This window comes from Anguilla rostrata, chromosome 7 (genome assembly GCF_018555375.3).
Source record: "Anguilla rostrata isolate EN2019 chromosome 7, ASM1855537v3, whole genome shotgun sequence".
Lineage (NCBI taxonomy): Eukaryota > Metazoa > Chordata > Actinopteri > Anguilliformes > Anguillidae > Anguilla > Anguilla rostrata.
This window is the reverse complement of record NC_057939.1, coordinates 43,075,249-43,087,127: the sequence shown is the minus strand read 5'-3', so window position 1 is coordinate 43,087,127 and position 11,879 is coordinate 43,075,249. Positions and strand designations below refer to the sequence as shown.

Below are 11,879 nucleotides of genomic sequence, written 5' to 3'. Positions count from 1 at the left end.
TCTAATTCATTTAATTTTAACAAGGATTACAGTACTGCAACCTCTGCTAATACTAATGGGAAAGTTAACCTGTTTAGCTATAGATTTAATCAAAAAATCATTCTTAAAAGAAAGAATCAAATAGAAAGCAGAAAAAAATTCTGCTCAACTGTATGGCATGGCAGTTTGGTCTAGGTCTGTGAATTCGTGCAAATGCACATATGAGGATAGCAGACAGCATTGTGCACTAACTACTTTCAAAGCTATAGTGAATTGCTTAGTCGGTTCCATTAGAATTTTAAAAGTAGGTGAGCCAAAAAATAACTTCCAGACTACTGGCTTGACTAATTGTGCGAGACTGTTGAGCTCTTCCTTATTTCAAGACAGTTTTGGGGGATGCTGCAATCTACTCCAGGGATGTTTCATCATGAATTAATTAAGCAGTGCTGAATTATGTTGAAAGACAGAGGACTAATAGACTGTCAGATTGGTGAAAGAGATTAGAGCGAAGAGCCTGTCCAGGGTGTATTCCTTCCTTTTTCTGAATGCACACTGGGATAGGCTCCAGCACCCCCCACGAGCCTGCCCAGGATAAGCAGGTATCAATAATGGATGGATGGATTCAAGAGAAAAGCAGGATGGTTACAGACCCCAGTCCAGGCAGGCCAGCCAGGCCCAGCCAAAAGCTTGAGTAGGTTTGTGCCTGAGGCCCTGTGATTGGTGATCCATTTACTTGTGCCCTGGAGGTGCCAATAGCTCTCTAAAACCCTCCTATTTGTCATAAGGTAGGCGTTAATGTCATACTCCATCTTACCGCAAAATGGCATTAATTAAAGTTGATTCATTTATTTGTTAAAGACATAGCGTTGCTGCAGTGTTAAATACCAACGCTACCTTTGTTCATGTTCATGACCAAAGGATGGGGGTGGGTGTGTGCCGTTGAAAATTGTTCAATTCAAAGTCTTTCTCTCTTATGGGCCAATCTCACTTTGCAACTCTAATAATTTGTTTAATCAGGGAGCGGCTTTGTTTTCCATTGCGGTCTCTGTATTTGGCGTGAGATGTGTTTAGGCAGCATGAGAGCATTACACAAAGTGTGTGACTCATGCAAAACGCTTGAGGGTCGGCAACCCGACAAAAGGTGAAACTAAAGCACTGCCAAAGTTCTGAGGTGACCTTGGCAAAGCAGGAAGCTCTGGTATGCTGTAACTAGGTCAGCATTGGCACAGATGGGAAAATGTGGCTATTGTCAAGGACAAAAATGCATTGAGTCTCAGTATAGGTGTCCAACTGTTTGTTTCAGATGACCATTTGGGAGTGTACATACCTCAACACTCTCTCTGGACTCCCTGAACACACCTTTGAAATAAGTACAAAAACAAGCCAAAAAAATGTAACTAGCTTCAGCTCGCGGTGCAATCATATTGATACTTTGTTTCAAGAATTTAAAGACTCATCAATGAGCATGTACTTTTCTTTCCCCCAAAAGGTTATCCTGTGCTTTTCCTATTTACCTACTTAGCTTGGGGGAGACTAGTCAAAGAACCAACCTTTTACTCATTTACCTAAAAGACATATGCAAATTATACATAATTGGATGTTGGCCAAGACCAATAGATACATCATCACCAAAACTAGATGATTGAAGATTGGAAAAATGTTGCCTGGTCTGTTTAATCAGATGCAGATGGTAGGGTCCCAATTTGGCGTAAACAGCATGAATCCATGGATATATCCTGTGTTGTGTCAACAGTGCAAACTGGTGGAGGTGGTGTAATAGTGTGGGGTATTCTTGGTGCTCATTAGGCCTCTAGAAGAATGTTTTTTCTTTAGCACTGTTGTTTGTGTGGCCAATCAGGTTTGTGCCTTGGTTGGCTCCAGACTACAAGGCCATAACCATAATTCTTGGTCTTTTGTTACATAGACATTGCAGAATTACAGTGGAATATTGCACTGGCTTCCAGAATGGATGATCGTAGTTATATTCGTTCCTGTTTTGGATCATTATTTATTTATTTAAAATGTGACTACTTGAAGAATTGTGAAAAATGTAATGATAGAAATTAATATGAAATAACATGATAGCAATCCTGTTTATGCGCCTTGTATTTGTTGCTGAATTTAAGTGAAAGTGTATGCATTTACAGCTGGGTAGTTTTACTGAGGGAGTTCCGCTTGCGGATAAAACTCCAGTGACCCAAAAAAGCCCTGTTTTCTTTCCTTTGAATACCACAGCAAATGAGCCTTGGAGAGCTACAACTGTTTTTACACCCACCATGAGTTCCAAATTTAGGGTTTCAAAATTGCTTATTGTCAGGAAGTGGCATCATGTGATTTGTGGAAGTTCTTTGTGCTGTGGTTAGTAATGACTTACATAGAGAGCAAAAAGCAATAACCCTTAAAAGGGAATATATTGCAAAACATTCTACGAGGACTTTTTGGAGAATGTTAAAATCATATGTTAAATTTATATTATTATCAATTTTTATAAATAGCAAGATCTAAAAGATCTAAACAGAAACAATTTGTATATTTCCCTATATATTTTTTATGAGCTGCAAAAGTTCAGGCATCCAGTTAACCCAGTTAACCCAGCCTATCACTTAGCTATTTAGGTATAACTAAAAAGTTAGATCTCCAGTTAAACCTAGAATCTTTTGCTAAAGATTTGTACCTTAACACAGTGTATGTTGCGGGGTATACAGAGCCCCCCCGACCCCCCCACCCCCCACCCCACCCCCCACCCACACACCCTCCCTTACCCGTTGAGAGGAAGATAACCCTGTACATGATTGACCAGCACTGCCTCCAGTCCTCTTGGCCCATGTTGTTGTTTCTTCTTTATCCAGCCATTATTTTTGTTTTGTTCGGAAAGGATGAATATGAGCAATCAAATAAAACAAAATGTGATGATGAGGCGACAGAATGTCACCAGTCCAATGTTGGAGGAGGTTGGTAGCTGTTCCCAATAATATCTTGGAACAGATGGCATACAAAACTAAATATTTATATTTAACTAAATCTGCAGGGAGCTACAGCTCTAAATGTCATCGGGCATGCAAACCTGCACGTAGGTTTCCTTTTTATCAAGTGACACATATTATCTTAAACAATATTAGCAATATACAGAAATGAACACGATTGCCACAAAATTTCATCCACAGTCTCATCTCATGAATTTAGGTAAATGTTGTTTTTTTTTTTTTGTAACTGCTCTAATTTATAACACAAATGATTATGAAAAAAATAATTCTTGTTTTGCGCATTAAAATGGTGTTTAATTAGTTAGGTTTCATGCAGAAGCTGACGAATATCAATGCAAGTTAATGCAAGCTGGAGCCCCAGCTACAAAACATATAACACATAAACAGAAATCTCTTTATTTTGCACTTAAATTATTTTACACAGACAAATACATTAGCTAAACATGCAGATTTTCTAAATGTCAAAAGTAAAAATCAATCAAGGATGCCTATTTATATCATAAATCAGCCTATGTACATAAATTACATAGTCACACAGATCAACTTAATGCTGCATATAAATTATATAAATAGTATTTACATATATTCCATGTAAAATGCGTGGGAAGATGCATTATGTGTTTGCATTTATTTTTTGAAAGGAGACCGCAAGAAAGATCAGTGTTTTTGGCCAATTGCGTCCTAGTTTGAGTCAGAGTCCTCACTGCTGCAGTAAGAGCTGTCACAACACTCAGCGGTGTAGAGGAATGTGTGGACGTTGGGATTCAGTTTAGGAACCCACTTACGAGGCACCAGGAAGGTGGCCAGGTTGAACAAATCCACAAAGACCTTGTAACGGTCACTGCAGAAAAAACAGAACCAAGGGGGAACAACAATATAGTGAAAGTCAAAATTATGGCATTATAACATTAAAATGTATTAAAATTTCTATTAGCCTTTTTTTTGTATTTTTTATTCTGAAAATGACCTTGACTGTATATTTTAACTGGTTAGAATTGTTCAGAATTTCATTTACTAACTACCATTGATGATACCAAATCTATAGCCACCTTCATACTTGCGTGTACAACAAATGGAGACTGGAGTTAGAAAGTAATGGATATTTAAAGAGACAACACCATACCTGACAGTGGAACGCAGGTAGTGGTAGCCAGATGATCCTCCAGTTCCAGCTTTGCTGCCAATCATTCGGTGCACCATACACACATGGTTGTCTAGGTGACAGGTGAAAGAGAAGTGGTTACTGGGGTTATGACTATTATTTTGCAGAGGAGAAGAGCCAAGAGAAAGTGTCCATCAAAATGACTGAAAATAATTATGTCAGCCTTAGCAAAACTACTACACACATGGTGATTGAAACAAAACACGCATGCAAAACATGCATGAAAGGGCACCTTTCAGAGGAATATCTTAGTTTGTATAATTTTTTGTGGAGCACAAAAGATGTTCTTACTAATCCAGGTTAAAGATAGGAGATGGGACAAAAGTATATTTTTCATGTATTTTTTGCATAGTATAACTTGTATACGTATATCAGAGTTCTATTTTATTTGGCATATAAAAAAGCATAATCGGGAGCAATGGTGGGATTGCGTTTAGCTGTGAAGCATGTCTTGCTACTCTGTGTCGATAGTGGGAGCTCACATCTCCACTTTGTCATGAGGGTGTCGATGTCCATCAGGAAGGTCAGGAGCTGGAACGGCACCTGGAATCGGGGCTCCTCTCTGTGGGGGCGAGGGAGGGACACGGGCGAGTGTGAAACTGAGCATCCCAAGGTGCCGGGATGAAAGAGGAGGTGCGAAAAGGAAATGGACTACCTATAATAGTAGATCATCAGCGCTCCCTGGAGTGCCTTGTATGACAGCCTTCTCTCTCCTGTGTGAATAGAGATGCGTGTGAATTCAATGCTGCATTCATGCATTAAAGGGACATCCAGTAAGGCTCGGTGTGAGAATAAACTTTGGACGGAACGTGATGACTCCAAGTCTCCAAAAGATGACTTATTAGATGTGTGAGTGTTATTTCCATATACTGTGATCAAAAGTTTTCAACAAAATCAAAAATGAAAGTAGTACAAATTTAATATACTGTATACCAAGATATTCAAGTTTTCTAGGTACAATTTTGCAATAAAATATGCACATCATTACAGTACTGTTTATACTGTAAAGAGAAATCTGCATGTGAAAACAGCAACAATTTATACATTTTGTAAGGTAAACACTAAATACTGACATAGTTTGAAATATGACTTCATATTTGGATTTTGGATTTACTTGTAAAATGGATAATTCATCATAATTGAAAGAGTCATGCAGAACACATTCACCTTTGCTCAACAGGTGGTCATGGCGCTTCTCATCAAAAAGAGCAGTGAAGATTTCTTTCTGTTTGCTGAATTCCGCCATCATTTCCTCCTTTGTCTCCGACTCTGGAATTTTCTGTCAGCAGAAACAAGCATATTAAGTTTGCAGTACATCTGATTTGAACAGAAACCGTAATAGGGTATATACAAGCATAATATTATATATTATATAAGTATGAACAAGAATCTGTAGTGATTCATGTTATTTGAAAGATGATGTACCTCAATATTTTCCTTCTCCAGTCTCAGCCATTCTTTGATGTTGGCGTGTAATTTCCCCCAAAAATTGAACCCTTCTTCCTTCAGTCCTGGGGTTCTCTCCAGCCATTGCTGAAATGTGAAATTCCCATGTAGTTTTAGATTCCATACAAGATACTCAATATTGCAGAATTCTAACATTGTCCTTTCTTAAGGTTAACAGAGTAACCAAGGGGTAAATTCTTATCGAGATGTATTACCATCAAACTGGATGTGACAGCGAGCTGACATAAAGTGACAGGAGTTTGTGTTTCATTAGTCTGCGAGGGCGACCATTTAGTCTGCTGCATTAAATGGAGGATCGTTTGACCTCCTGTGCCATTAGTTGTCAGGAATCATTTAAAAGTATGATTCATTTTCGCAATCCCTGGCCACAACATGAATAAGTAAGCCTCGCAATTCCCTCAGGGCCTTATCTGAACGAGCTCATTAGCGGCAACATGAATGTTTTATCTGTAATTTGGCCACTTAAATCATCATAAAGAAAGTGAGTCATTTCCCCCAATTACAAAGGAGCTGGACACGCTCTATTTAAGGGTCGGAGATTAAGAATGTATTCATCTTGTTTGAAGTCCAATGCCAGCTGCCTGAACCACTGATATCAGATCTGGCGAAGGCATCTGCAGTACGTACATCCACTAGAAGCAGCAGCGTCGGCTCCTGCTCGGATTGCAGCAGCTTCTCGCTGTCCTGGCCTTGGAAGTTGTCCCTGTAGTGGCGTCGGTTATAAGGGACCCTCTGGCTGTCCGCAACGCCAATCTTGTTTTCCATCAGGCGGAACTGTAGGCTCTGGAACCCGGAGGCCGGGGACAGGTAATCGCTGCGCAAAAGTAACACGAATCAGTGCATACAATAAGAGCCTGCAAAAGCCTACGCACCCTCTTAAATATAGTGAAAACAAACCAATGCATGTTGAGAAAGCCCATGCCATTTTTCCTTGGAGTTCGGGGAATTTTTGTGGCAACTCACCGGAAGTCAAAAAAGTCCAAGGCGGTCATCGTTTCCAGGACGGAAAACTGGTTGACCAGCAGCCTAAAAATCATGGTGATTCTGTGCAGTCGTGTCACCACCTTAAGCATGTTCCTTTCATCACGAACCTGACGAAACATTGATATTTAGAAAAGGTAACATATACCCAACTGTTCATTATATAAGACGCACATGTAATGCTGATACCGATGCACTAGTGCTTTGCTACCTCTTCATGTCAAGCAGACGGGTCGAACAAACATGGCACCGAGCACAGTTTTGCAATAATGAATGACTTTCATTCAGCTCTGTCTGCTTTTGAAGTACTGCATAATGTGACGATCTGTGCTATTTACACTTTGCAGGGAAAGATACTCACATGGCCACTTATGAAAATATCTCGTATTGAATCCAGTTCCCACAGTATCTGTTTGAACCAGAGTTCATAAGCTGAAGTAAAATAAAAAAAGGAAAATGAAAATCCCCACAAAGTAACTCCGCATTCATATTTTTAATTTAGATAAACAGTAGTCTACCCTTTCCCAGTTTATGCAAGCCAGTGTGAAACACATTATTATGCTTTACCCTGGTGGGTGACGATGAAAAGGTGTTCATCGTGGATTTTGTTGCCCCCTAGCTCGCTCTGAAGAACCTGAGCTGTCACCACCTTGTCCAGCTGCAATGCAAAGTGCAGATCATAAAAAATAAGTTCTCAAAGTTAGGTCCAAAACTTTTGCTTGTTCCAAATTCAGCTCTGTGTTTGTTATATGATTACTGACCTACATTATTCTTAGTCTCACCTGTGCAGAAAGCACAATATCTGTGCAGTGATTGTGATTTGGCCATCTAGATCACTTCATTACTTGGCTGTTGTGTACATTATTGTCAATATTGTCACATTGTTTGTGTGTGCTGTGGTTGCTTTTGTGCTGTTTTGCTACCTGAGAATATGCATACCTGGAGGTAGTCCCCATAGATGATGCCTCCTTTGCTTGCCTTGTTGACACCTTCCTGTGAGTCATCCTCTTCTTCCTCAAGCTGAAGCTTGTTCTGAGGTAACCTTAATACAATAATAAGAGCATTTAAAAATAAGCACAAATAAGAATTTAAAATCCAGTGTATCACACTACATAAAGGACATGTTTAGACCAAACAGGGGCTTTTATTGAGTGCCTCCAAAAAAATGAAAAAATGTTTGACGGAACAGAATTCTGTAAGCTGGAAATTTTCTTTAAGGAAAATTTAATGTCCATACTTCTAGCACGGTCCATTCATCTCTGTATCTGTTGCCATTTTCCACTTAATTAATAAATTAATGAATAAAAATTAGAACTTGCATCCAGCTCATGAATGTATACCATCAAATGGTTAAGAATACAAAGACTCTGAACAAATTCTATGTTGCTGTGATAAATACATACAGATGCTTTTTTCCAAAATACGGACATCCGCTCATGGTTAGTCCAGCCGTCTGAAATAGCTATTTTTGTCAGTCTTCTGTGCCTCTGTCTGTGTTCTAGTTCTGAACTCTTTCAAAGTGAGTAAATCCTAAAAAAATCATTATTTAAGGCTTTGCTGTGTCCAATCAATCACGCACATCCAAACCCTCCCAGCTCTGCTTGTTCTGTCCAAATATATCATGTTTACCTTTCTATGTTCTTTTTTTTTAGAAACTGCATGAACTTTGTTCTGGGCTTCAAAATGTCTTATTGCGGAAGAAAAAGAGTCCGCTATTGAGTGTTAAAAGGACATATTTATATTGAGTCTCTAGATATCCCCACAACAAACATGCTGTTCCTAAAATTATACATGTATGAACCTATAAGCACACGGAGGATAAAAAACAAATATTTAAAAATAAAAATGCATATAAAGGCTCTTTGTGGGGACATCAGGCAGTGCACCCAACTTGCCCTGGCTTTTGATGCATTGAACATGATACAGGGCCAAGTATAATTGGTCTCACTGTCACTTAGTTAAGATGAGGCAAACATTTTGGCATACTGCCTTCATTGGTGAAATAGTTGTGTTTATACATTATAGCAAAAACGGTGCGTAATAAATACATTATATTATATTATATTATATTATATTATATTATATTATATTATATTATATTATATTATATTATATTATATTATATTATATTATATTATATTATATTATATTACATTATATAACTTCTTGGAGAAGCCAATGCATGGATTTATGCCAGGTGTTTTGCAAAAGAGTCTCTGTTCCCTTCACTTTCCAGGGAATGACCTGATAAATGTAATTCTCGAGCTTTAATTGGGTGACTGTAATCCATATCAACCAGAACCGATGGACTTTTAAATATTTGGAGAATGGCTAATGATTAAGCCTGTCTGAAAGAAAGGAAAAGGTAAAAACTACATAAATTGAGTGAACTCAAATGAACTTAAGCTAGCCCTAAAGCTCAACCAAGACTACACCTTGCAAGAACAATGAAGACAATGAGCAATTCAGCCTGGCAGTTGCAATCAACTATGTTTTGTTTTATTTTGGTGATGGACTGTAGGAAATTAATTATGGTACAAATGGAATCATCAGAAATGTATTTAAAGAATCTGCTTGTAGGATAGAACCGCTAGCCATGGTGTCATCATCACCCACCGCAAAAAACCTTGGAGTGGTGATGGACAACAGACTGTCCCTCTCCCAGGACATCACGGCGGTGAGTCGAACGTGCAGGTTCTTCCTGTACAACATCCGGAGAATCCGCCCCTTCCTCACCACCTACGAAACCCAGCTCCTGGTTCAAGCGATGGTCCTGTCCCGTCTGGACTACTGCAACACTCTGCTGGCTGGTCTGCCAGCATCCGTCATCAGACCCCTGCAGCTCATCCAGAATGCTGCAGCGCGTCTGGTCTACAACCTCCCCAGACATTCCCATGTCACCCCCCTGCTCACTGACCTCCACTGGCTGCCTGTTATGGCTCGCATCAAATTTAAGACCTTGGTGCTTGCATACTAGGCAGCTAAGGGGTCAGCACCAGGATACATCCAGAGGATCATCAGACCCTACACACCAGCCAGACCTCTCCATTCTGCCACCTCTGGACACTTGGCACCTCCCCCTCTTCGCGTCTGTACTTCCCGCTCCCGTCTGCTGTCTGTCCTGGCCCCTCGCTGGTGGAATGACCTCCCCGTGGCGGTCAGAACAGCAGAGAATCTGACTACCTTCAAACGCAGACTAAAGACTCATCTCTTCAGGCTGCACCTCTCCCCACCCCTCCATAGCCTATAGTTTAGCTCAATGTACCTAGTTAGGCTAATACGATTATGCTAGTTTTTATTTGGCAGGATTGTTTTTGTTTTTGTCTGATTCTGATTAGGCAAATGTGATTTCAGTGCTAGTTTGTACTTGGCAGGATTGTTGTTTGCTGAACAGGTTACTCTACAGGGCTGGAGTCCTGATCTATGTGGTCACTTCTGGCACTAAGACCTTTACTTCACTCTAGTGTGTTTCTTTTGCACCTCTGTACCTTGAACTAATGCACTTGTTGTACGTCGCTCTGGATAAGAGCGTCTGCTAAATGCCTGTAATGTAATGTAATGTAGCCATGTGAAAACAGTAGTTTTCCTCTTGATAGCTGTTTTCTCAAAACTCCACGCTGTTCTTTTGTCCACGCTTGTCTTTTGTTCTTTTATGATACACTCAGCAGAAAATCCTCTTAATTTACCTTTGCTATTGCTTGTTAATTATTTTCCCATTATTTCCTTATGGAAGATGTGGCACACAAAAATCCTGGGGCATTAGCATAATGAACAGGGTTTCAAAATTGTCTGTGTGTCGGGTTGTTGATGTTGGTGGTGGCTGGATGTCATTTTCATTGTTATTTAACAAAGCACCATCGTGTCTCTTTAACCTCAGCTCTTTTTGCTTAAAGACACTCATTGTGTTACTGAATTGATTTAGAAACTTTTAATTTGAATTGTAACTTCGCCTAAACAAATACAGACACCAGAGCACAATTTTGCCTGTCACGAGATACCTGCATATTAGATGTTTTCACAGAAACACCATTAGAGGGCACTATAACGTCAGGCCTTCCAGAAAACCACGTCCTGTTGTATCTTCTCCAGCAAACACAACGAACGGGTAACGGAAGTATCAGCTATTTAATTGGATGAGAGACGGTCCACATAGTCATTATGTTGGTACTGTTCCTAGTGGTTGTTAAGTGACGTCATCAGCTAGCAAATTGTATCTTTTCCTGTGCTATTTAAATGGGGTGGGCTGCAGCTGAGGGCTGCAGCTGAAAATGAGTCTGTTACAGTTAGCGCAAGTAGCCAAGTGTCAAGGCAACAGTAGCCTATTATTTGTCTTTTGCTCAGGGAGCTAATTTGTGCAGACAGCCAGGGCCGCAAGATGAAATCCACAGCAGTCCTTCTTCCATTGCACATCTCGCTGATTTTTACAGGCATCACCAATCAGTACCAGCACGTTATTTTGAAGTTAATCCTGTCTCTTGTGGTAACATTACCTTTTTGGACTACAGATGAAGCAATTTTCACTCTACACGTTTTAGTTTAATTAAAAAAACCATGAATGGCACAGAGTGAGTGGACCAGAGTCACAATTCTACCCTGCTAGTCTTCCACAGAGCTCTGGAGCAGTGATTTTAGTCTTACAGCCGAATCTACAGTACGACAAAAAAGCATTTAATTAAAACAGATATTTACTGTATCTGTGGTTCATATAGATTGAGGTAATATGCTTGTATAGGCATTATGTGCAGATATTAGGTTTCTTATAAGGTTTGATCCTCCTGTGTGCCATGTGTATATCTATTTGATGCAATATGCTTGCAAAATGTCACGTCATAGTACCTTACATTTAATTAAATCTCTTCAAACTATTTATTTACTTTAATTTATTGTAACCCATACTGCTATTACTTTTGCTTTACGTACTGTAAAGAAAGGGCAAACCAACTTCAAAAAATTTATTGGTGAAGACATTTTGTCAGAATGCAACTATTTATGGGGTGAGCACCATTTTAAGAAGAAGTATTTTATAGTATAGTATATACAGAGAAGACAGATAATTCAAGTCATACTTAATATAAAAAGAAAAACCCATCACTCATTTGGGCAAAGGTATTTTTAAAAATTCCTCGACCTCACATGAAGTTGGAGTTTTTAACCGAGACTGTAGTTATAACTCATTTCAAATTAGCTGGAAATGCAAGAGAGGAAGAATTAACTGTTTCTAATTTTAAAATTGACCTGCCAATTTAAAAATGGTTCAAACAATAGTTTCCAGTTTCCATGTCTAATTAAACTGCTATTACAGGTCC

General features: G+C 39.3%; 1 protein-coding gene across 1 annotated transcript; it reads right to left on the bottom strand.

The window, feature by feature from the left end:
* Nucleotides 1-3,343: 3,343 nt before the first annotated feature.
* On the bottom strand, nt 3,344-8,102 carry LOC135259763 (tryptophan 2,3-dioxygenase A-like). Its single transcript, XM_064344473.1, has 12 exons — nt 7,977-8,102; nt 7,513-7,615; nt 7,141-7,231; nt 6,935-7,005; nt 6,556-6,683; nt 6,220-6,406; nt 5,551-5,658; nt 5,293-5,404; nt 4,781-4,838; nt 4,608-4,687; nt 4,087-4,177; nt 3,344-3,804 (listed from the first exon to the last, which is right to left on the bottom strand). Exons 1-12 carry the CDS (start codon nt 8,009-8,011, stop codon nt 3,645-3,647), a joined length of 1,224 nt encoding a protein of 407 aa, XP_064200543.1. The 5' UTR covers nt 8,012-8,102; the 3' UTR covers nt 3,344-3,644.
* Between the last annotated feature and the right edge of the window lie 3,777 nt (nt 8,103-11,879).